Source organism: Podarcis cretensis, assembly GCF_951804945.1.
Source record: "Podarcis cretensis genome assembly, chromosome: 1".
Taxonomy (NCBI): Eukaryota; Metazoa; Chordata; class Lepidosauria; order Squamata; family Lacertidae; genus Podarcis; species Podarcis cretensis.
The window spans coordinates 94,256,813-94,284,096 of record NC_137170.1 but is presented as its reverse complement, the minus strand read 5'-3'; the positions used below and the strand labels follow the sequence as shown (position 1 = coordinate 94,284,096).

General features: G+C 41.2%; 1 protein-coding gene across 3 annotated transcripts in view; it reads right to left on the bottom strand.

Moving 5' to 3' along the window:
- The window catches only part of PDIA5 (protein disulfide isomerase family A member 5), a 147,211-nt gene that overhangs the window by 82,190 nt on the left and 37,737 nt on the right, over positions 1–27,284 (bottom strand). For all 3 annotated transcript variants that reach the window (XM_079993758.1, XM_079993757.1, XM_079993759.1), the window contains exons 4-6: positions 13,365–13,448; positions 11,349–11,394; positions 3,375–3,467 (exon numbers count right to left, since the gene is read on the bottom strand). In XM_079993758.1, the coding sequence (XP_079849884.1) occupies positions 3,375–3,467; positions 11,349–11,394; positions 13,365–13,448 (223 nt within the window). The remainder of the gene's footprint in view (positions 1–3,374; positions 3,468–11,348; positions 11,395–13,364; positions 13,449–27,284) is intronic.

Below are 27,284 nucleotides of genomic sequence, written 5' to 3'. Positions count from 1 at the left end.
GCTTACAGGACGTGTAATGGGTTTATGCCTTTTAAGAACATAGTGATACCTGCATATCCAAGGTTTCAAACCCATGTTTTATGAGCAATCGAACATGGCCACTATTCACTATTCACATACATTTCTGAGGCCAAGATGGGTCTCTTGTTTTTAAGCCAAGACATGGCACAAATGGACTATGGCTTAGATTTATTTTTATTTTTACTATTGAGAGAAATGCATTCTCTCACAAACAAACCATTTATCTTCAATATGTTGCTTTCAGTTATTTTAAAGACAACAGTGTGAGCCTGCTAGAAGCAGATGTTTGCAACTCCACAGTAACTACAACCCAACTCCGTATAAGTGGAATATTTCCACAGATTTACAAATGAAGCAAACACATTGTTTTCCTGCTGATAAGTTTTCATAAATACAGATAATCCAAAATAAATTAATGGGGCAAGCTTCAAGTGGGATTTACTCAAAAGGGGTTTATTCAGAACATTTAAGGTATATCTCATCTGTGCTGATGGATTTATGAGCAACTTTACACCCGCATTGGATTTTTGTTCTTTGTGTATTCTCATCACTGTATTTTACCCTATTTATAGTGTTACATTGCGACTTTTTTGTTGCTGTAGTTATAAGCTTCCTAGAATATTCTTTAGGGAACCCATCAAATTTGGCTGTTTTCTTCACCCCTTTCTCAGCTTTATAGCCAAGAGAATATGGAGCTGAAGGCTATTTAAAAGTAAATACAAACATAATTTTCTCCTCCAACTTTCTAGTTCAGCTAACTCATAAAAAAGCTAACCAAGGCCCACTTCAGATGTAATAGGAAACCATGATTTCCTGCTAAGTGGATGAACTGCAGCTAGCCTCTCACCCCCACAAACCCCTTTTCTCCTTGTGTCCAAAATGGAGAAGACTGGAAGCAACTGCTTCTAGGTTCAAATTAATCACAATTCCCTGTGACATCAGGATTCAGGGAGCTACAATTTGTTTGAACTGTATCTGTGGGTTTTTTAAAATGCAAATACAAGTCAGAGTCTGAAACCACAGTTTCATCCTGACTTTCCCCCACTAAATCACTGCTTAAACTACAGCCACCCAAGTTTCAACATCACAGGGAACCATAGCTTGTTTAAAATTGAAAACAGAAGGTTTCACTTTCCCTCTCATGAGCACAAAAGGGGAAGCATTTGAGCCTAGGTTTCACCATGGCTTGTGCAAATATCAGGAAACTGTATCTAAATTGGGCTGGGAAAATAAAGATGTTGTTCTCACAGGAGCTACCAGGGGAAGCCTATGTGGCACCCTCCATGTGTTGCTGGACTACAATTCCCATTAGCCCCAACCATCATGTCCAGTGGTCAACGGTGATGGGAGCTGTAGTTCAACAACAGCTGGAGGGCACCATGTTGTCTACCCTTACAGTACTTTCTATCCAGAAACTGCTAAGTAACTGTCAAAAAATAGACAAGTATTATAAATTAGATGAGGTATGCACCCCTGGTTGATTAGGCACCCCACTTTTATTAAGGACAGAAAAATCTGCTTGTTTCCTTTCAACACAAACCAATCCAGGGCTATGAGGGACTATAAGGATGGATTTTTCAGAGCCAGTATGATTAGAAAGGCAAGATGAAAATTTTAAATTGAAAATGACCCCAGGAGAGATTGTAATAGAGAACAGAAAGGTGAACATTAAAAATTAATCTCCTTACAAAAAGTGAATGCCAAAGTAACTGTTCCTAATACCAGAATGAAAGCTAAGAAACTGAAATGACTCTATGAAATATCAGCCAGAGACCAATCAATTAAAATTTAAAATCAATAGGGTGGGTGGGAGGGAATACAACACACATTGCTCAGAGTTTACCAAGAAAGAGGAGGAAGTAGAATGACGAAGATAAATTTCTGCAACAAAAGTATGTGTATGATTTAAGACTGTTCTCTGCTTTTATGAATTAGCTGCTATTAAATCAAAATAATTTGATGGCTAGGGAAGCCTTGCTGGGCTTAAACAGCCTCTGTTTGCTGCATGTGAGATCTCAGGTAACCTCACTATCCCTTGCTATCGTCCTCTTTTGCCCACATTAAGACTGAACACACCATCATACATAGTTTTCCTATTGGTCTTATAGTGTCTTGCAACTCAAAGGGCTTTATCATGACCCTTAAACATCCGCCAGTGATTCAAACCTGTAAGCCATCAAATGCATCTAAATTTTGGTTACCATGCCAGTCCCTCCACGGCTTTTAAAAAGGATGGCACGTGAGCACTCTGGGGAGTAGTCATTTTCCTATTCTGTCACTTAGGCCAACTAGTACCTTGCCAAAAAAGCTAATTCTGCTCCAGTTAAAATATTAATTGTGGATTCTATATTTTACCTCTACATGTTACAATCCAAAATGTTCCAACCAACCCCTGTGGTATGACTCAGAACCCATTTCCCATGGGATAATCCAAACAGAGGAATGGTCCCATGTTTAAGATGTTTGGTTCATTTTAATTCACGTTCCGTCGTATCCTAAGGATTTGCTGGTTACATATACCAATTTTGAACTTCATATGTAAAAAAATTAAAAGTGCATTTGCATCCTTAAACAATTCACCATTTGAACCATCAGTTCTATAACGGTCAGGGTGATAGTTCATCTGTAGGAGCACAGCACACTGCCTTCAATGAAATCAGCCTGCACTCCACCACTAAGCAACAACCCTTCGCTTTTCACCCATTCCTCATTCTATCTCCATTTAAACTGGATCATACCACCCATTTAATCACAGCCTTCAATGATTAATATGCTCATTTTGCTCAGCCTTGATGCCATGTTCAATTCAAAACTGTAACCTGTTGTAAAAACCTACAGGGTTATCATGCTACTTATACCATAAAGATTTATAGTGATGCCAGAACCAACAGGTGTGCCGAGCAAATTAATGAAGTAATAGAAGTCTGAGGGCTTTGCTTATATGATACCCACATGATGCCCAGCCATTTATCACAACCATTCCATGTTGCAAATATTAGTGCAACTACCCCACAAGCCAACTAGAAAACTGTAAAGTTCAAGGAACTATCAGCTGGGAGAGCACAAGTTATATTTGGTGCCTAGTGTGGCTGATGCAGTTAAGGCATGCTGCAAAGCATCTCTCTCATGTCCCGTGCAACTTCCTTGGTGCCCTTAAAGCATATTAGCCTACAGAACATGGAAGTCTGCTAAACATGCCTTCCAAAAATTTATAAGCTTAAGAGTAACAACATTTCCCTGATTTTCTCAAGCTTATGTGAGTACAAAGGGTTCTGCATTCTGTATGTGCAGGAGTTAATTTTGTGGAAGAACTTTGTTTTGTTCCAAGCACTTCACAATTCTGGTAAATGTACCTTTTCACTGTCAATGTGGACAATGTCTTTGGCTTCAGGATCTTCCTCCCACAATGGAGCTCCTTCTGGATCCTTTAGAAAGGCCACCATTGACTGCACAGAAATGGAAAGACAAAAGTTTTTAACCCCACAACAGAACTATCACCAAACCATGGAATGCTGACTTTGCCATTCTACTTCCAGTAACAACATTCATTGGTTCACGCTTGCACTTAAGACTTCTTTAAAAAATAAAAAGAAACCCAAGCAGCAAAGTTTTTTAAACAGATTCCAGAAACCTTTGGCATGAGGATTTTTAAAAAACAACACTTTTTAAAAAAACAACAACAGGTGAATATTGTTCTGGAAAGCAAGCAAAACAAATTCATTTCTGACTAGGTAAAGGTAAAGGTACCCCTGCCCGTACGGGCCAGTCTTGACAGACTCTGGGGTTGTGCGCCCATCTCACTTAAGAGGCCAGGGGCCAGCGCTGTCCGGAGACACTTCCAGGTCACGTGGCCAGCGTGACATCGCTGCTCTGGCCAGAGCCAGAGCCGCACACGGAAACCCCGTTTACCTTCCCGCTGGTAAGCGGTCCCTATTTATCTACTTGCACCTGGAGGTGCTTTCGAACTGCTAGGTTGGCAGGCGCTGGGACCGAGCAGTGGGAGCGCACCCCGCCGCAGGGATTCGAACCGCCGACCTTTCGATCGGCAAGCCCTAGGCGCTGAGGCTTTAACCCACAGCGCCACCTGCGTCCCATTTCTGACTAGTGTGCTATAAATGACAGAAGCCTGCCAAATTTCTCTCAAATGTTTGGGATGGGGGAAATTTATTTTCCCCAAACCATACAAACAATTAAAAAAAAAAAATCATATAAAGTGCTGCTGCTGCTCCCAATTGTTCTGAAACCAAATAAAAAAGATAGGGAAACAGTTTTTAAATCTAGGAAAAATAAGGAGGAAATTAATAGGAAGGAATTAACTCTGATATGGATTGGACAAATGGGGAGTGAGATGCATAAAATGAGGTGGGGGCTGCAAGTATTCAGTAGAGCTTTCTGTCAAGTTTGCATGCTCCCTCACCAGTTAAGAGTGCTGGGAAAGTATTCCAGACACCAGAGAGTTATCAGGCTTGTTTCCCTCCTGCCCAGCATAGGAACCCTGTGTGTTTTAGTGTGCAGTTAAGCCTCACACCCCTGTTAAATGAAACAAACAAACAGTTTGTTTGTTTCAACTAGCTTAGTAAATTCCTAGCATATTTAGCAGGTGTTTGAACAGCACTGGCTTTCTCTTTTTATCTAACTGCCAAAACTAACACAAGCTACTACACATGAAGAAAAACAAACAGGAAACACTGATTGCAACGCACACCAGAATGTCAAACATGAAACAGTGTGCTGCCATATATGTGGTCTTGCCAGTGCTGAACTTTCCAGTGACAGACCGCAACAGTCTAAGTGGATAAATCTGCTCCACTTTACATCAAATCAGGTCCACAAATCCGGGAGCTGGACATTTGTGTATATAGCAGGCCTACAACTTATGCAGGGTTTATGTTCAAGGGATTGTGTCTAAAGCCAAAATCACATATGGTCAAAACCTACTGGGTTCAATGGTGGGTGGGATTGCCAAAGTCCCCCCCCCTGAACCTCACCTCCTTTGTAATTCCCCTCCCCCACATGCGTAAAACTGAATGCACACAAGTTAAATGTGTGCAAGTTGTGAGCTCATTGTACATCACACCTCTTGATTCTTTTTCCTAACAGAGGCTCAGAATGAAGCTTGAGGAACTATTCTCAAAACCTGGAATTGAGTTTGCAGTCGAGGCCCTCCAAACATTGATGGGCTACAACTATCATCATCCACGACTACTGGCCAGGCTGGCTGGGGCTGATGGGAGTTGTAGTTCAACAACATCTGGAGAACCACAGAAAAGTTCCCCAACCCTGGTTTTCAAACTAGTTTGTGATGCTGTTGGAGAAGGGAGGGGTGGAGGGAGGGAGAAATTCCAAAGCTCTGCTTGCACATATGAAAGGATTTCTGCGTGCTTAAGAGGGCTCTTTGGATTGCAGCCCAGGAAAGAAAGAGTGCTGGGAGCAGCATGGCAGCCTCATTAGAACAGCACACCCCACCTTACTGCCAAATGCATTTTCATATTGTCTTAAAATGTAACACAGCAGATCTAGAGAGCTTTGTTTGCTATTACTGATGTACTGCAAAACGAAGTGTTAAGTTAAATCTGTTAACAGTTTTTAAAATCTACACACACTTGAAGCAGCAGGGTCACCGAAAACAGGAATACCAGATTAAAAACAAAACATGTTCTGAGATACACATACCTAAATATAAAACAATATTAAATAATCTGCTATTTTCATGTGCTCTAAGCCTTCTCAGCATTACTGAACAGACTGCTTCTGTTTCCTTCGCTACCCGTCGTATTGTACTAGTTAATTTTTAATTTAGGGATTAGGGAGCCAGATTTTTAAAAAACATATATTGCATAAGCAACTAGTTATTTTAGGCACTTTATGAATAAAACGGAAGATGATGATGAGTGTCTTTTTAATGTCTATTCTCCAATGCAGCAATATTTCCTGTGGCCTAAGGACTGATCCACACTTACCTTTCTTCCGCGCTTTCCAGGAACTTTAAAGCTGCATGTTTGATTGAGCACCCCCTTTTTTTTTGTTCCAGGGCTTTCCCCTTGAAAACCCATGCTTTAAAGCTATTCAGGTTTACTGAGGATTGCCATTTGCTCCAATTCAGCTTTAAAGAGCAGTTTTTCATGGGGTAAAAAGAAAAAGGCACTTGGACACAGAGCTTTAAAGAGCAGGCCTGTGCCTGTAAAGGTAAGTGTAGATAAGCCCTTGACCACCTCTATCCCAATTCTAGCCTGATCCCACAGGAGATTGCAAGCAAAACAGAATGCACTAGAGATTAGACCTGATGACTGGAAAGAAGGTGAGCTATTGTTTTTTAGCTAGTTTGTGCACCAGATGCTTAAAAGTGAGAGACAAAGAAAGAGACTCTTAGCTGCACTGTCCATTAGTTTGTTCACATTTTATACAAAATATAAAATCTCCTGTGCATGTTTTTAGTTCAACAAAAATAGGTTTTGTATAAGGTTAGGACTCGAGACAGAAATATTTCATGCTTGGGTTTCTTAGGGAAAGGGATTGAAAGGAAGATGTCCGGTGTTCTCAACTGCCCTCATTATAAAATCCCAGGTGCTTTCCCATTTGGAATAGTGTACACAGTTCTTGATCCTCCTTGTTGGAAAAGGGCATTTTAGAACTGGAGATGGTGTAGAAAAAGGCAACCAAAGTGTTCAAGAAATTTTGGGACATGCCCTACGAGGAAAGGTTAAAGAATATAATGCTGCTTACATTAGTAAAAAGGACAGTGGAGACATAGCATCATAGTGCTGGGGTAGCCAACAGGGTGCCTTCCAGATGTTGCTGGCTGTAACTGATGGGAGTATTAGACCAACATCATCTGGAGAGCACCACACTGATAGGTTATAAGGAAACAGAGAGAAAAAAGCAATTCTTCTCCCTCTATGGTAACATGTGAGCTTGGGGGTCATCCAAAGAAGTTTGTTTACAATATAGACAAAACAAAGTACTTCTTCACACATGTAACTGACTTAAGGAATTCATCTTCACAAGCCACCTTTAGAGCCACCTCAAATGGCTTTATAGGGGGTTTAGGCAAGTTACCAAATGAGAAGTCTATCAATCAGTGTTAGCTGACTAGGACTTTGGCAGTATGCCACTGAATACCAGTTGCTGGGAAGCAGCAGCAGCAACAACAACAACAGGGAAGGGCAGTTACCTTCATTCCCTGCTAGTGGGCTTTCAGGACATTTATGGTTGGTGATTTTAGGAAGCAAGGTCACCAACAAGATGGACCTTGGTTTCATCCAATAAGAATCTCTTTATGGGCAATAACTACCACTCGGGTTTCCATTTTAGCCTCTATTATTGCTGCGTAAACACAAACTGCATCTATTTCCATAAGAATAATTCCACCTTTTGATCGATTTTATATTCATAATTTTATTGGAGGGATTTAATAACTGAATGGCTTTTTTTTATTGTGGTCTGCCCAGTGAGCATTTATTGATTAAAAGGTGCTAGAGGCATTTGAAAAAATAATTTGACTGAAAGGGAGGAAAAACAGCCCAAATACTTGACCATAACCTTTTATGATAACTTCTGGAAGCAGTCGGGTTCACAAGCATGTTAACCAGATCTTGTCATTGGTCAAGACTCATGCATCAAGCTCTTCTGCATGCTTATTTTAAAGATGCCTCCTATTAGTTTGACATGTCATATTTTTTCATCATATTCTCCCCTGAGAAGAAGACAACAGCTAGCTTTGGGGGAAAGCCCTGGGCATGGAGTCAGATTATAAACTTTATATTCACAGAAGGAGGAGAGGGGCCTTGTGCAAGCCTGTTTCCATCATTTAAAAAAATGGAAACAGAAAAGGAAGAGGGAGACAGTCGGTAGATAACACACCAGATGGGAAATATCAATCCCAGTGGCAGCCAATGAAAGCAACTCCCGAGGGAAGGCAGAAACACACACACACACTCCGCTCTTTTCTGCTTGGCAGAAGCGAGCCAGAGGCTGCCAGGAGTGCTTGGGCTGATGCTGTACAGGCACCTGCCTAAGAGCACCTAGCTCCAAAAATGCCTAGAGCAGCTTTCCCTCCAAACAGGGCAGCTGAGGAGAATGCAGGTACCGTCCCTCTGGAACAGGGAAGAGACTTTCACTGCTTCTTAACCCCATAAGGAATGTGTAGTTTGCGAACACTTTCCAACCAACTGATTAATAACACACATACACACATACTCAATAATTAGAAGAACTTATGGAATCATTTTACACATCATTTGGGAAGACAGGCAAATGACACACTAATATCAGTGTATTGGAAGAAGCAAACATCACCAGTGTTGAAACAATGATTCTTCAACATCAACTTTGTTGGACTGGTCATGTTGTGCGGATGCCTGATGATCGTCTTCCAAAGCAACTACTCTATTCCGAACTTAAAAATGGAAAGCGTAATGCTGGTGGTGAACAAAAGAGGTTTAAAGACTGTCCCAAGGCAAATCTTTAAAAATGTAGTATAAACACTGACAACTGGGAAACACTGGCCTGTGAGCGCTCCAGTTGGAGAACAGCCTTTACCAAAGGTGTCATGGGTTTTGAAGACACCCGAACTCAGGACGCAAGGGAGAAATGTGCTAAGAGGAAGGCATGCTTGGCAAATCCACACCGTGATCAACTCCCACCCGGAAACCAATGTCCCCACTTTGGAAGGATGTGTGGATCCAGAACATTGTTACAAGTGTGCAGCTGCGAAATTACTCTGAAGATAAGGACTGTGAGAAACTAGTTTTGACCTTGAATTTCTTAAGAATGTCGGTAAAGGAAGAAGTAGCGTCTGCTCTGAATAGGACAATTTATCTGCTGGGAAAGCTGCATAAACAGATAGATGTCATGGCTACTAATATTGATATCTTGGGAACAAAAGTGGGCATCAGCATAGAAGTCGACAAGAACCCGGCACAAGAATCTTTCTTAACTGAACAAATTGATGAATTAGAGAAGGAGAAAGTTGCTGTTGTTGCTGTTGTTGAATATAAAGCAAAATATGGGGGAGCTTTAACCCTAAAGAGACAAATGGAGGATTACAACTTGAGGCCTTATATGACTGTAATTAGGAGAAGCCAGTTTTTGAAGATGGGTGCCTGGCCTGATCTGGAAAAGGAAAAGTGGAGAGATCCCTTTATGCAGGGATCAAATGACTTTTGGAATATGAATTTGAGCCAGGAGGAGATTAGAGCTTCGGGGGCCTTTGGACTTGGAAGAACTGTGAAACAAGGTTTGGAATATTTTATGGGCCCTAGCTTTAATTATGGAAACCTGGCAGACTTGTCAAGAAGGAATATAAGCATCGTTGGGTTGGAGCTCCCCCGAGATCTGCTTTTTAGCACCAAAGTTTATCAAGAAGATCGGCAGAAGGGAAATGAAGAAGAGTTAAGAGCCTCGGATATCAGATCTCCAGGTTGATGGACGCTGGGAGATTGATGGAACTGAGGGCAGGGGCCGGGACTGGGGAGGGGAGACGGAGGAAAGAAATTGGGAATTTAAAGCGTATATAAGGAATTTAAAAAAAAAAAAATAATGAGAAATGGAAAAATCGTGGAATGAATTTTTTATGACCCTAGGGGAAATGTCTTAAGAGATTAAGTTCAATATATTAGTTTTAATGAGAAATAAGATTAAGTAAAGTAAAAATGGATGATTAATTGGTGAAAGAAGAGAATGTTAAACTACAGTATATTAAGATAAATTATTAGGATAAAAACAAGGATGAAGGATTTGCTGGAATATCTAACTGAATCAGAATACAAAGAGGGGAGGTGTGAGGAGGTCAAGGAAATAAGTTAAAGAAGGAAAGTTATGTAAAGGTTTGATTTGCTCTTTTCTTTTCTTTTTCTTTTGATTCTATGCATTTTTTTGCTTGTTTTTTGTCTGTTTTCCATTTTTTATCTTTTTCTTTTGATGTGACTTGTTTTTATGTATTGCTTTCTTTTTTGGTTTAATTGGGTGTTTTTGTTGTTGTTACTTTAAAATTTTAAAAAAAATATTTAAAAAAAACAAACTGGCCTCTACAGTCACTTACAGACTCATTGTGTAACCGTGTTTATGGAAGACAATCTTACTCGGCTACGAGTGATCGCCAAAGAAGAAGAAGAAATCTGTTAATGAAGTACAATCTGCAAAATGTGGTAGCAGTTGCAAAACTAAGTCTCCTCTAATAAGGCAGGAGGAATCAGTGTTGAGACACTGATGAGTGGCAGTTGCCACTAGCTTCAATAATGGTGCTCAAATCTCGTAACTGCCACCGTACTGTGAACTAGGGTCTGTGCAGATAAATTTATCTGTTTTGTTCTGTTATAAAGACCAGAAAGAGAGAAATTTACACAAAGCTTCACAATTTATTCACTTTGTATAATGTCTGGGTTATGCACTGCTGGCTCCCCTCCCCTATAATGTTTCCTCTTAGTAATTCTTCCTAAGTAATTCTTAGTAAGGCAAACAGCGCCAAACACTTCAGCCTCCTCTTATAGGGAAGGTTCCCAAATACTTCCAAAACTAAATACAACTTATTTTTGTTGAATCTATTCTGTCATTTTGAGTCCCTCCAATGACTTTTGGGGAAATCCTCTAAGTGCTGGAGAAGGTTGAAGGAAACACACCAGGTGAATTCAACTGAGTATCATTCGATTTGTCAATTTTTTAAGGCTCTTCTGGAGTTTAAAAACGCCTCCTACAATCATTTCAGGAACAGAGCCAAGACCTCCTGAGGCTACTTTTGTGAACAAAGCTTTTTCTTAAGCCACCATGAGGAAAGGCCTCCTATTCTAGGAGTATTCTCTGGTGTTCTCTAGGATACCCCTTTTCTCTGAAAGCTGCTTCAAAGGGCACTTCTCCTTTAGTCCATGGTTGCAATCATATCTGAGAAAAGGCCACTTCCTCTCTTTTCCAAGTTCATCTCATGGCAGATGAAATAGAAGGGGAGAGCATTTTCCCAATCACTGCCAGGGTAATGCTATTAGATACAAGCTGGCATCAAAAGGGATCTTGCAGCAAGACAAAAATAATTTACAACACACATACTAAATAAAAAACCCACTTTATTTGTTAGCAGATTGCAACGAAGTTCACAATTTATATTGCAATTTAACAGTGTCTCCATCTAGTTAATCACATACAGCTTTGCAGGATGTTTGCCTGGCAGATGTGCAGGAGATATGAGAATGGAGAGAACCCCTTTAGGTCACCCAAACAGCTGTTCCTGAAATGTATGGGGGGAAAACCATCCAAATATAAAGCTGTAAGCATTAACATCTGTTCTACACCCAAACACATCTCCCTGTTCGGAAGATTTCATACTACTGTAAATTTACCTTCAGTGTGAGTGCTCTGTTATATTCAGTGTGAAATGCGCCATCCCTGTCAAGAAACAGTATGGGGGAAAACAGCAATTAATTTTAGGAGTGCTATTAGAAAATCATGCAGCTGTTTCCTCTGGTCTGGATAAATTAAGTTTTCCTCAGCTTGCAGGGCTGTGGAAAACACAGCCATCGAAAACAAGTTCTTGAAGCAACCAGGTCTCTAATGGGCAATCACTTCCACAAAGCCTTAATGAGAGCATTTAGCACAGGCTAGACTTGGGGAGTGGCAGTTTCAGGGGGCAATTCTATTTGCCACAATGCACAGCTATATTTATGCCTGTTGGTTCCTGAAGAACAAAAAACAATCACATGCTAAAGTCTCCTGAAATCAGTCAGCTGGGAAACCAGCCTCCAAATGATTTAGGTAACACAGGTAGGGACTGTCTCATTAAAAAGAATTATGACGGAATACTAGAAGAGGAGACAACACTTTCTTTAAGTATGGGTGTAATTTTTCAGGGGGTAATTTCTTCCCCAAACTCATCTGCCTTAAAAACATCCCTTCTGATCCCTAATAATAATAATGTGACGAGTTTTTCTATTTCTCTCAAGCCAGGCAGATGGGGGAGGGTTAATTTTCAACTCTTAATGCTGACCCAGACTACTAATGTTAATAACAGTGTATTATGTAATCACACACACATTTTTATTCAGGGAACTCTCCTGAGTATGTAACATGGTCTTTGAAATTCACAACAAAACTTACATTATCTATGTATGCACCAGTAGATACAGTGCAATTATGTCTAGGAGTTTACAATTTTACTTGCCACTTTTGTGGCTCAGAAAGCCTTTTGGGTAAGTCAAAGCTTGAAGCTGCGAGGGGGAAGGGAATGACCCTACTCCTCCTTGCCTTCACAGTTCAGAGGAGGCTTGGGATGTGTTTTGGATCCAGCTCCAAGCTAGAAGGAGAGGCAGGTGTCTTGACATCTGCATTTGACAGGTGCTTCAACTGCCTAGCAAACATACAGACAAAGCAAGCCTGCCCGCTTCCCTCCAACTCTAAACTGGAAGGGGCTGAAGGCTTGCTTTCCCATTGCACGGAACTCTGAACCCTCCTCCAGGTTTGGGATTGGGACAGAAATTGTCTCCGACCTTGTGCTGCATTTCAGATGTATGGTGCAAGGTCAGAACAAAACCCCAACTGTTGAGGAAGGTGCATGGTTCCGGCAACTGCAAGAGATAAACAAAAGCATTTAATATTCTTAAATATTAGCAAGCACTAAGATCTTAGTGGGACAGAGTGCACCAACAGAAATTAGCTTTCAGCCACCAGCTCATCATAGCCAACCCATACCATGTTGCCTGCCCATTAAATGTCCATTAGCAGCCCAATTTTGGAATGCAGTGCATATGAAAATTATTATCTCTGCCTTATGAGCTTTTGTTTTTTTTGCATAGCCACTTTGGGCTGTGTGGGGAGGGGTAGTACCTCTGGTGGGAGACATATTGTGCTCCTTCTGGAGCAGTTTGTCCACCTTTGGTCCCCACTCTGCACTCAGCTCTCACCTGTGGCTCCTAGAAGCTGTCAGCATGCAACAGCAGCTACACCCTGGGAAATGGCTTTGACTGGCTGGCTAAACCAGGTGAGGGTAGCCGATGGGCCTCAAACCCTCATTGATTTAGGGACTTGCCCTGCATACAAAGACAGGCTCCGGTGGACTGAGCAGACAAGACCAATAGTGGGTCCAATAGCCAAGAAGGCGGTTCCTGCACATGCTGTAGAGGGAAGTGAGGGACAGATGGGGCTCATCAACCTGGGAAGGTAGCCCATCTAGGAAAAGGAAAACACTGATACTAAACCTCTGCTGCCTTGCAGGGTATCTTCAGGAGAAGATAAAGCCAATGGCAGCACAGCCACTCTCAAACACATTATGTTGCATTCCTTGACAATCTTAGATAGGATTGTAATTAAGCAGTATATAAATTGTCTCAACAAATAAAATAAGAACCCATTCTTGCACTTACTTGTAATGCAATAACTCTACCCCTTTCTCCTTCAAACTAGGGTCAACTTTCATCTTCTTGCATAGTTTTCTGCTCTCTGAATCACTGCAAGAAAAACAAACAAAAGCATTTGATATTTTTTTTAAAATATTAGCATTAAATTACACAACATTAACTACATGTGAACAATTCTAGTTTAGCACCTCTGCCGTAATTACTGATAATTTAACCTAGGACACAAGCAGCAGCAGCAGCAGCATGGGACTGCAAATTCAGGGATGCTTTAGTTGGATTCCTGCACTGCAGGAGGTAAAACTAGATGACCCTTGGGGTCTCTCCCAACTACAGTTCTATAATTCTATGATGCAATCCTAAACACACTTGGTAAGCTGCACTGAGCAGAGTGGGGCTTACTTCCAAGTCAACACTCAAGTGTTAGAATAGCTGGGTGCAGCCCTGATAGCACTTCTTTCTGACAGCCTTCTCCTTAATGATTCAGTTGCTAAGAGTTACAGCCAAAGGCAGCCCCGTCCCACACTTCCAAATCATAGCACAAGGCAGGAGGGGTGGACAGACTTGCTCAGCAACACCAACCCACAGTTTTCTGTAGCAACCAAGCCCATGTCAACCTTCCCATCCCAGAATGTGCCCCACAACATGAAGATAAAAAGAATGCAACACAGCCACAAATCTGCAGAATGATTAAAACGCGAAAAGCTCTGAAATTGGCTTCTCTGGGAAAGAGGGAAACAGACAAGATTAACATCTAAAAGAACACCGTAAAACGGCTGGAATGCCGTGAATGAAATCCCGGGGAACATTTTACACATTTCCCAATACATAAATTTGTCACAAAGTTAATTGAGCAAGCAAGAACTGCAACAGGCTAATGAAGGAGCAGAGAAATGCACTCACACAGGAATCTTTCTCATGCTACTGCACCACGTCTCTTTATCTCATGGCAGCAGTTGGTGGCACAGGTGATTGCAGTATGATTCAACTGCTCTATCTGTTTCTGTCTCTTTAAATCTATGGGTGACATTTATTATTTAGTTTTACTATTTGCCTCAAAAAAAATATCTCCAGGTGATGTTCAAGATATATATATATATATATATATATATATATATATATGGGTAAAAACAAGGTCCACTTTTTCTCCCCTGCTAAATCTGCTCTGGGGGGTTAGATGAGTCCTAAGGACAGGTTTAGGGGGCACATGGCAGGAGGAGGTGGAAGTTCTGTTGTGTCAGTGGATCTCATTTCCTGTATTCATATACCCCCGTTTGTGCTATGTTGAATTCCACCCAATACAGTGGTACCTCGGGTTAAGAACTTAATTCGTTCTGTTCTTAACCTGAAACTGTTCTTAACCTGAGGTACCACTTTAGCTAATGGAGCCTCCCGCTGCCGCCACACGATTTCTGTTCTCATCCTGAAGCAAAGTTCTTAACCCGAGGTACTATTTCTGGGTTAGCGGAGTCTGTAACCTGAAGCGTCTGTAACCCGAGGTACCACTGTACAATAGAATTGAACTTTAGAATCCTAAACAACCCTTCAAATCCAAGTTTGGAAGAAGAAAAAGAAGACAGGAAAATCATTTCACACATGGAAACAGCCAAAAAGACACCATACACTGGGGGTGTTAAAAGTGGGTGGGGGACGACCTCCCATTGTGCCAGTGCAAATCTTTGCACTGACAGCACAGTTACATAGCACTGCACTGGCTACAAGCCAAAGTTAATTAAAGGGTCACATATCTGTAAGGACACTGATGGATACAAGACCACTCCCAAGCTATGAATTTGATCATTTAGAAGAAGTGCAATCCCATCCAGAACAGGCTGAACCCTGCTCATCTGTACAGAGGAAGTACTTATTCACAGAGCTAACCTCAGCTTGTTATTCTCATCTTGTCCTTTACCCTAGCCTGGCACATTCAGCACTTCATGTGGTTTTAATGAAAAGTTGTGTGTCACCCACATGCTAGCAACAACTCACTTCAAATCCCCAAATGACTATGCTCAACAGTTTCATGTAGATGTTAAAAAGAATGGGAGATACGACAGACCCTGCAGGACCCTGTGGCACAAACACCACTGAGTTAAGTAGAAATCCCCCATCACCACCTTCTGGAAATGGCCATCCAGATACAAGCAGAGCCACTGCAACACATTACCACCCAGCCCCACGGAAAATGTATAACCATTTCTAGCTTTCACACCCGGCCTGAAGTACTAGGAAACTGCCTATAATATTGGGGTATATTTGTTGAAAATGCCTATATTGTCAGAAGTATTCTTGGTAGCATCCCTGAAACTACTCAAAGAATATACGAACATCAGATAAATAGTCACAACCTGTACAAGGAGCTTAACAATAGGTCAGTATGTAAATGAATCGTAGGAGGCAACAAGACGAAATTATGTACAGTATGAAGGTGTTGAAGAAGCCAGTAGTGGTATCGCATAGACATCACAAACACCCTGCATTTGCCTGAGAACACAGACACATGCAATTATATTTGTACATGTGTGAAGGGTATGAGACACCAAGGAAAATAAACTGAAGTAGAATGAACTGAAGAAGTAACATATAAAGAAATACAGAGAGATTGGGGGGGGGGGGGTAGGCACAAAGTATAACCACACAGTAAACAATATCAAATGCAGATCCTAACCTATTTGTTCACTAAGGCTTAATTTCTAGAATCTAGATGGTATGCTGAGCGTTCCTGGAGGCCAATACAGAACAAGAGCCATGAAGATCTCTCCTTTGGGTGGGTGTCGGGGGCATGAGGGCTAGTGATTACAATCAGCAATGATGAAGTTCCACCCAGTCTATTCTTATGGGATACAGGGAGAAAGTGGGGTGGGAGTGGTGGCTGCAAAGCTTTCTTCTAAAGAACACCACCACTCATATATTCTACATGAGCTATATAAAGACCAGAGAGGATGTGCCTCTATTGGAATTAAAACCCACCTCATTAGTTTTCCCACACTAATGCTCCTAAGCATTCTCAGCAGCAGACCATACAGTCCCACAGAACACATGGACAAACTGAGGGCAAAAAGGATCTGTGCTTTAATGCCCATATAAGATTAAAACTTATGTGGGCTCTGCTTCAGGCAGCAAAATGTCTTGGGCCAGAACTGCTTTAATCTCCACTGACTTTGCGGATAACAGCTGGTTATGGATAAATTCTGGCTAATACCAAATCCTTGTTAAGGCTGGCCCTGACATAAGGCCAGTAGAAGAAAATATGGGATAATTCGCCCAAGAGGCAGGTATAATCCTGCAGCCCAGCCTGGAAGTATTATATCTTAGACTGGCACAAAGTGGCAGGATGAAGAGCATTAATAGCAGGGTCAAAGACGGAAGAGGCATCTTCAAAGATTCTTGGATCGAGTCAAACTGAAAGGCACAAAGCAACATGCATCTGCGCACCAATGTGCCAGCATGGACTGAAATTGCTGAGCACACATTCAACACTTGAGAAATGAGGAACTGATTAGGGCCCTTCCCTACACGAAGTGCTGCTTTTGCGGTTGCTGGCATTCCTGTTAATTCTCTCGACATTTTCAAGCTGTCTTTACGGCAAATGTGAAGAATGAACAATAAATAAATTAGCACTATGTTGCACATAAGACGGGAGAGCTTGGGTGAGAAGAGTTCAGCACATACCCTGCAGATGGTAGTTAGTCTGAGCAGGAAGACTGTAGCATATAGAAACGCATGATAATCAGCGGTCTGGCATGCACTGACATTAGCATTTTAAAGCACTAACTAGCAAAACTAAGACACTAAGACAGACTTCCTCAATTAAAGGTGAACGCTTTCACCCATTAAAGCAAAGCTTGCAATCTTGCCAAGGCAATGGCTTCTCACATATAGTGCATGCCGGACCACACGGTCATCAGAAAGTAACAGCTGATGCTGGTTAAAACACCATCCTGTCCAACATAGACCTCCACGAATTTTGCAGTGTTGTACACACTGTGATGGTGGCCCAGCACAAACTTCCACGCCTTTCTTAGATCTGCTAGGGCACCAGGTGATTCCTTAAGCAGCAGATGTTATCACCAGTACTAAAGTCAGCTTTATGAGGCTGATCTCATTATCATCTTAAAATGTGGAAACAAGGAGGAAACTGTGTAGTTCCAGTACACTGTGCAAATCGTCTCTTTAAAGCCCCCCAATTAAATACTGCACACACAGCTAAAGTTAACTTTTCACCAGTGTAATTTAAAACACACAGAGACTCACTCACACCAGGGTTGAGAGACTGTGAGCAAGTGGGGGGAACAGGGGACAAGAAGAGCTGTTTAACCCTTTCTTTCTTGGCACTTTATTTTCCTGCTCAAAATCAACACCTCCCCCAAAGCACGATTTATGCTTTTCCTCTATAGACAGGGAACAGAAGTTGAGAGAATTTAAGTGCCAGTGGAAAGTGCTAAGCAGCTTCGTCCCTACCATTATTCTGCTTAAACACAGTTGCCTGACACTTCTTGGGTTTTTTAAGCTGGTAGTGGGGTGATACAACACATGGCTGCACATACTAACTAGTTTCCGTCTAAGATCAGTCTTGCAGACCCAATGGGGGGTGTACTTTGTACTGAAGGAGTACGGTATAGATCATGGGAGAAGCCATTTTGTGCCCTCTCTCATCTAATGCCTTATGAGACTGTCCCAGTGCCATCTTTGAATGTGGTGGATCAGCAGTAGTGCATGGCTACTGGGCAGCCACCCAAAGCATCTCTTATCATTTTCAATTACATCCCAGAATGAGACAAGTCATTCAATATTTCCAATCACTGGGTTAGTTCCAAAGGTTTCCTTCAACACGTAGGAGCTTCTTTCCATCCTCAGAAGGGCTGTTTTACAACTTGTACTAGAGCACTGCATGAGAAAACCAAAATCAAATATATTATTTTACTTGATGCAAAACAACTGCTATAGAACCTAGCCAATTTTAGCACTACACAAATAATTCCATCAGCACCTGTGCAAGTGTTTGCTAAACAGTGCAAGCAGCTATTTTCCTGTATCTTTGAATCCTACTCCTTTAATTTGAAAAGAAGTCACAGCTGTGCTGACTTTAACTGCTAAATATATGGCAATTTAGCGCCCACAGAAGCAGTTGACGCCCAAATCAATGCCTAATTTCCCATTCTGATCTTTTACCTGCATTCTAACAATGGTTTGACTGTCCCACAGATGGTGATTGAGAAAGATTATGCAGTGGGAGAAAGCAGGTTATTCATATCCTTTGAACCACATCCTTCCAGAGGCTGTTGACGGGTACTCATAAGTGTCATAACTCACATTTATTATTATTTTTATTCAATTTCTACACAGTCCCCTAGAACTGCCCTTGAAGCCACTTACAAAGCATAAAGCACAACAGAAAAATACATAAAATGCATCAATACAATTTAAAACAAGATCACAATCCTTCAACACAAAACCCTTGTTAAACAGCCCTCAGGCAGGAAAAGTTTTTTCTGGACAGAGGCAACAGGCCTTTTTGCCCTCTGGATTCAACCTCACCTTGAGAAAAGCATCTTTTGAAATCTCACAGTCTGTATACATTTCAGGGGAAAATAAGGAAGCAGGAGTGTAGTTTGTATCTGATCTATACTTAACACAATGCAAGTGAGTATCCCATCAGGTGAACAGAGGCAGGGCTGTTCCAACAGTACATGAGACACTTACACTTAAACCTGCCAGTATGGATTGGTTATAGACAGATTGACACAAACCGAAAGCCTGTTCAGACACTCAATCTCCTCTCACCTCCGCATATATTCTTCCTACCTAATTATATCACAAGGTCAGAAAAAGAGCTTTCAGATAATGTGTGTACAACTTCTCAGTACACATATTACCTTCCTATATGCAAATAAACCAAAGGTGCAGCTCAGTCTCACCACATACTGCACCTTGAGCACATTTTGACTGAAATGGCCATTTTGACCTCCCTCCCTCCTGTCTTCCCTCCCCTTTCCACAGATGCCAGAAAATAAACTACCTTACCAAGCATCTGCTTCAGGAAACCCTTTCTGACAGCATTTGGTTAATGCCCTCCTTTATTCTGAATAACAATGTAATAGAAAAGCAGAATCAGTTTCCTGCTCTGAGGAAAAATGTCTTTGGATTTTCGCCAGCATCCTCTTAAGGAAAAACACCTCACCTCTAGTGTGGAAAAGGGTAATTAAGACAACAGCTCTTGTGATGGAAGAATGTGTATGTGAAAGAAGGAAGAAGGGAAGTCCTTAATAGAGTTTGTAACTCTCTTGATCTCAACACCCCTCCCTTTTACCTATAGTTCAATGCAGTAGAAAAATGCAGGTAGGCTTGGCAGAGACATCAAAATTGTGCTCTTGTAAAGAAGGAGGTCAAACAACTTTTCAAAAAAACAACAACCCCACATTACCTTCAATTCACTTACACTCAGTTATATCTTTTCTAAGGTAGTAATTCTAGCACCATATACTGATATTAAGAAATACAAAACTCATACCTTTAGACATAATATATTCTATAACGCAGTTCAATCTGAAAAAAGCACAACTAGTGTATTGGTGTCTATTTTTTGCAGCCATAACTAGGAATTTTATAATAGTGGAAACTGTTAACAGTGTGGCTCCTTCTTAAACATCTGTTGTTAATAATAGTTGAGCCATGTGATCCTTAGATCTAAGCACAATTGGAAGTGCCACAGATAATCATTACGCCTTCAAGTAACAACTAGAGGTCATTATGGCAAAGCTTCTATAAATGTACAACAGAACACAGCAGCCTTGGTTGAATACCATTCATCTAATTCAGAGCAGCATCTGTAAATACAGAAGGCGGCTGCCCTCATGTGATTAATCCCCAACCTTGAAACCACAACAGAGTTGCCAAAGGACAGTGAGAAACTATCCATTTGGAAAGAATTAGCTAAATATTCATGCTTTTATCTCAGAATGCTGTTCCTAAAATAAAAACAGAACTCTTTGTGGTATCAGTTCATATATTACAAATTTCTGCATAAGTTTAATCACTGTGTGGCAAAGCAACAAGTATTTAATAGTGTATAAAGTTAGATGTGAAGGTTTGTGTTGCTGCTGTAGCCATGTTTCTTGGGCGGGGACTTGTTATTAAGTTATTAAAACTTCAGATTGAGTGACAATAACTGCCTTTCTGGAATAGACAAATACATCATCTAACAAGCTCGCAGTCTATATTGTTCAAAGGAAGTCAATTTAACAGCATGGTAAAAGCAGAAACCTTCTTGCATAAAGACTATCACCCCCAAAATAGTTTGGAAATGTTTTAGTGATGCCAAACTTTGTACTTTCCTTGCTCAGAAAGTTTGCCTCCAGTCCAAAGTGAGCGCTACAATCTTCTCTGGCTTGGACGGTAATGAAACCAGAGAATATCTTCTCTCTTACTCTCCCAGTGACTGCAACAGAGGTGCACCTCGCTACCACCATTTTAATACATTTTAATATGTAGTTTACTAAAAGTGCCTAACCTCCTTTGACACCAAAAGTCATGGAAATTATGTGACCCAGAGTTGATGTTTCCTAAAGAAAGCTTCGACGCCAGAATTCTAGCAGATGATCAAGTGATTGAAGTCCTCAAGTAAGGCCTCGTGGCCAAACTAGGTAAGTGGAATGGGGCAGTGGGAGATGCGGGTGAGATCCTTGAATGCTACTTCAGTCCCAGTGATATCATCAGGAATACAACAAGGTCCAAACTGGACCAGGAACAAAAAGAGCCATTTTCAGATTTGTTTAAATTAAATTTGCTGGATGCAATTCTGAATCAAGATTGTGTTTGCTTATCACTAGTGTTGTTTTTCAGACTTTGAAGCCATGACTAGAAGGAGATTCATTGGGAATTTGGACTCAATACACTTGGCTTCCCCCCCATCATTTCCCTGCTTTCTAGTAAACTAGCAATTTAACTGAAAATATAATTAGCAGTGTGTTGAACAAACCCTCTCATTGTGCTGTGGAGGAGGAGGAGGAGGAGAGTGCTATGTAGATCCTTCAAATGCAACCCCTTCCCAAGCAAAACTCGACAATCCTACATATGTCTACACATCAGCTAGATTGGGCTGGCACTGTGATGTCTGAAAGCACATACAGAGGATGTCGTCAAAGGGTCCATGTACTTTTCCCTGTGTCTCAGATTTAAGATCCTCTGCCAGAAAAGGCTCTTTGAAAAGATCCAACACATTATTATTTTTCTCCATATTCTCAAAGCAGCAGTGGTGGCGGTATGCTTTATGAAAGAGAAGCTAGGGAATTGTGCTAGGAAAATGAAAAACACATTGGCTTCTGCTCCAGCTTCAGGGACTCTTTTGGTGTCCCTATTATTGCTTCTTCCTAATTCTGTGGTAGTAGTGGAACCAGTAATAGCAATTCATATTTATATGGATCCTCATGGATTAATGATATTAGGCCTTTCTGTTTCAGTCCTTTATGACAGGGAGGGAGCACCACAAAGGAAGTGTCAAAATAAAGGCTGCAAGAGCTCTTCCTTGAAAAACGAGAGAGAGAGAGAGAGAGAGAGAGAGAGAGAGAAGCGCAACCCCAGTATGATAATGGTCTCTTGCTTCCACACATGGACAAAAACAAGAAGACCCTCCCAGACTGAAATAGAAAGACCCAAACAGACAGATAAAGAAATGCCAGCCTGAAGTCTATGACTCATCTCTATGCCTCTGAGACACAGAATCCAACAACTGAAGGTTTCAATACAGCTGTATGCAGCTCATGTCAAAATGATTTGAAAAGGAAGCACTGATGGGCAAAACAATTATATTGGGTGTGGCGGGGGATGGGGTGGAGAAAAGTAAAGAGAAAAGACCAGGGAGATGTGAGTGACAGAAAAAAGAGCTCTCTTTTCCAGATTTCTTTTTAAGGAAATGAAGAAATGCCCTACTGTAACTCAGCCTGCAACTAAGCTTGAGCAGGTGGAGATGAAACAACTGCACATTCCTTCCCTTTTGTCCCTGCCTACACTTTCCTGCCCTACTTCCTCTGTTGTCATCCCCCACCCCAATCAAATATTAGATTGTAATTTCCTTGAGACAGGGACCTGCCCTGTTGTACTCTGTACAACGCCATGTATACTGATGGCACACAGTAATCATAATCCTAAATTTATGAATAAATGAATGAATGAATGAATGAATGAATGAATATGGGCACAATTCAGAGAAAAATGGGCATGCTTAAAAGTTACTGAAATCAATGTAACTTAAATGTGTGCTAGACAAACCTGTTTGGAAAGCAAATAATAGGATAATGAGGTTGGGGAAGCCAAGCATCAAAGTAATTTTGGTCTCAATGTGAAGATTCTACAGGTATCAGTGGTATTTACTTTGGTGCAAGTCTGAACAAGACTTCACCCCTCATTAGCAAACAATTATGTTAGCAAAAATTATGCTCAAGGAAACTCCTCAGATTAAATCATCTCCTGCTGAGAAAAATCATCTCAAATGCATTGCCTGAGACAGTTTACAATCTTGCCATCAGCACTGGAGCTTTCCCCATGGAAACTGCTGTGATAAGAATACCATTTAAAGATCCACATTAGTAATCTATGGCTAATTAATTCATCATACCGATTAATGACTTTGGCACTGAATGAGGACACTTCTTCACTTTGCAATACCAAGAGCTGTTTCAACTCAAAGACAACAGACTAGCAAGTCAAACACGAGGCAGGTGTCTTTGGATGTCAACCATAAGGAATGGAGAGTACAACTCAACAGCATAGCATTCCAGCTGTGCAGAAACCAGCGTGTTATAACAAATGGCATTTTCCAAGGAGAGGCATGTTAATAAGTGAATCTCTCTTGAAATCGACACCACTGCACAGAAATAAGCAGTAGGTTAAGGAGAAGTGCCAAACACAGCACAGGATCTCCTGGTGAAGAAAGACAGAGGGACTTTCATCATTTTAAAAAGAAAGAAAAGCTCTTTCATCACAGCCTTTTAAAACAGCTGACAATCCAATTCTCAAGCATCTTGGCAGAAGGAGCTCTGCTGGCTTCAGTGATGCTCTCACTTGCCAAAGTACTTTGAGGATCAGCTTGGTAAGAGAATGGTCCTGTCATTCAATAAACTTGCACATATGTCTGGCTATGTGTGAGAAGGAACAGGAAGTTGCACATATTTAAAATTTTAGTGTAAATGTAAACATTTTGTATGTCCTATTGAGTTCCAGCTTTTCATATATAGTGGGTCGGATCCAGGCTTTACATAAGTTCCACTGACAAGATGCTTCACTGAAATATATGGGGTGGACAAAGGTTGCTTTCTCTTATTCCTCCTCCAACCTGCAGCCCACAGTGCCCTCAGAAAAGCTGCTTCCGAGGCTGGGGGGGACAGGGACCTTCTTGAACAGCATGGGAGCAAGGGCACACTTTGGTATTTCAAATTTCAGTGGCGCCCTATTCTGCTCAATTCATTACGTCATACTTATGGTGCCCCCTAGTTAGTCTTGGCGCCGAGTGCAATGGAAATGATCGTGCTGCCCTAAATCCACCTCTGATTGGAGGTGGGACTGAGGGCTACACTAACAGTCCCTGGGATACAATCCAATTTTCACACGCCTTACATGGGGCACATGAAAGAAACCATGGAAGAATCAACTTCCAACACCATCACCGCCACAGTGGTAGATTCCACAAAATGTGTAACTAGACTCCAGAACAGCACAGAAAAGCTGCAAGGAACACAGGTTGCCCTGAACTTAATTATACAACATCATTCAAGGGCTTTAAAGAAAAGGCACAGTGGGGAACGCTTGATAGCCAAACTTTTAATTAAAAATGAATAGTCCTGAAAATTCAGTCAATGAAACTTAAGGGAAGAATTAAAAGGAAAAAGTCTAAAGCAGTGCAGCACAGAGGGATATGAGGTGAGGACTCCTCAGATATGCATAAGGATGAGGTGACCTGGGCATCACTGACTAACTGACTCAATGGCTGCAGCACATGTTCTTATTCATGCTATGGAATCAGTCTGGAGGAAAGTAATAACACTGATATCAATACAGGTGCTATAAACCAGTTATACCTGCTACGCAATTCTCCTCTCCTTTAAAAAATGGATGCAGTTTCCATAAAAAAAGAATCTTTATCCCTTTTACTAGAGGCTGTTAAGACCATGTACTGCAGAAAAATGGAAAGACCTCAGCCTTCCTACACTAAAATTTTGGTACTTTAAAATATGGAGCATAATAATGATTGAGAATTTATTCAATCAACTGCAACTCTTAGGGAAAAGGCAAAAATGGAGGGGGGGCAAGTATTTAGATATATGGATTCAATTTCTGACATGCCAAAAAAACCCAAGTCAGTAGATAGCAAACCTGAATCCTTAAGATGCTTCAGGGAATATTAACATAGGCAAAACATAAGAGATTCTGTACACCCCGTGTGATTTATGACAGAAAGCCAGAACATTTAATTCTGTCTCCTTTTTCGTTTCTCCTCTGTATAAAATTTCAATACATTATAGCGGAACAATGAATGCAACATCAGTGATGTATTTGTATGTGTTTGGGGATGTTTCAAACACTGCCTAAACATTAAAAGTTTCTCTCCACATTGCCTCAAACCCATTTTGCAGTAAGATTCTAGATATTGCTATGAGTTTGGGAAGTGGGGAGGGGGTGAGGAGAGGCTGTATGCAGAGAGCCTTCTGACCCCTGGAACCAGCCAGGCTAACTTCTTGATGAGGTGATCTTCTAGGTGATGGATCGTTAAGAGAACAAAGGAAAGGGTCTCTGTGTGAGATGACAATTGGGTGGGACCCCCTCCCTTAACTCAAAATTTGTTAGAAGGAAAAGGCAGAACTGAGTAGCAGTGATGTAAGTTCAATCAGCCTTTCCCATCCTGGTACCATCCAGATGTTGTTAGGATTCAAATTCCATCATCCCTGACCATTACCCATGCTGGCTGGGGCTGATTAGAGTCGGAGTACAACATCTGAAAAGCACCAGGTTGGAGAAGGCTGTACTAAATGTTGTTCTCTCTTTGCCAGGATAAAATTTTACATTGCTCACTCAAGTCTTTACTAATGGAGTGGAGAATCATCCTACTAGCTGCCCTAACTCTTTTCTCTTTCCCCCCAAATCCTTAGTTATTCAATGAGTTCAATTTTAAATGGCTATGAATTCAGTATGTTAAGCACAAACAATATCAGTTTTTAGAATTTTCCATATGCTTCGACTGAGTTAACAGCAACTATTATCCATTTCAACACAACAAAGCTTTTATTTTTAAAATGCTTAAACACATAATACTAAGGAAAACTTTCAGCACATGCTGTTTGACATAGCCTGCACGAGCAGGAACAACCACAGTGGGCCTTGGACTTGAACACACTCTCCTCCCTCTCCTCCTCCAGTGTGTGCCTGCAAGGAAGAGTTTGAAAATTTGTTCTTGGTTAACCACAGTTTGCCACGTTGTCCAGGCCTAAAATTGTGGTTCACCTTCAAAACGGTTAGCACAGTGTGTGAATGGGACCAATTAATGCATTGCCTGCCCCTTGGTCACTGCATCGGAAGAATGCCACTCTGCCTAGACTACTTCATTCAGAAGTCTACCTCTGGGTCAGAGAAGAGCCCATTTGGTATTATGTGCACATCCTGGCACACTGACTGCAGTGCTTAAACATTTACTGAACTGCAGTGACGAACTGCACCTTCAGCCCTAGTAGTTAGCCTTTCATTTCTAATCTAGATCTAATGCACTGGATTTTCCACAGTATAATAGGAACATTCTGCTTAAAACTGACAAGCAACAAAAAGTAGATATCATGCGTACACTGTGAAATCTCACCAGACATTATTAATTCAATATTCCAATGACTCCTCCTCTGCAAATCATTCAAACATCAGACACCTTGGGCAAGGACTCTTTAATTAAAACATGGGAAGGCTACAATAAGTAAGTATTTCTGTCACATCATTTGTGGGCCTTGCGTCCTTAGTTGAACATGCTCTGTGTGGATTATGCAGAGAGCAACACGTGGAATTGTGAAGAGAGAAGAGAAAAATAGCCACTCTGAATTACCTTACTGCCTCATCAAGCTTCTGAGAATTAGATGATTTCCCCCCCCCCCAAACATTTTAGTAAGTATGCTACCAATATGAAATGATGGGTGGTTCAGATTTAAACCTATCATTAAATCGTATTACTGTCCTATAGGAGATAGTATGGGGAACCTCTGGTCCTCCAACGCTGTGAGACTCCAATTACCATCAGTACCAGGCATCATGGCCAATGGTCAGGATGATGTGAGTTGTAGTTCAGCAAGATGGGGGGGGGGGGCACAGGCTTCCCACGCCTGTTGGTTGGAATGCTTGAGGAATTTATTCTGTGAATTCCAAAGTGAACTGACCTAACCCCCACAGGCTAATGTGTGGATTGAGTTTCTTCAGGTTCTGCACTTCTCCCAAATTTGTTATATAGCTCTAGACTGAAAAACACACCAAAATGAGTTACATAATGGTTATTTTTAGGATACAAAAGGTTTTGAAATGCATATATTGAGATAAAATATTTAAATATATTAATGCAAAAACAGGATATAACATTACTATGAATAAATACATGCAAAATTGATGCTGACTGGTAATAGACTGATTCATCCACCCCTAGATGAAGGTATGCCAAGTATGACTACATTTATAATTAAAGCTTCCAAATTGAAACTGGCTTTTAGAGGGTTCACCAGAAACATTTGCTGTTGTGCACAGGGGAGATGTTCACTGAACACAATGTCAAGTGCCCTTGTGGGTTTGAAGTTAAAAGCCCTGCATGCATGGGGACCTAGAACATGGACAGAGTGCCACGTGCAATATCCCAAAACTTTTTGAAACAAAAGGGATTGGGGTGGGGGTGGGAATCAGCATCTGTAGATAGCC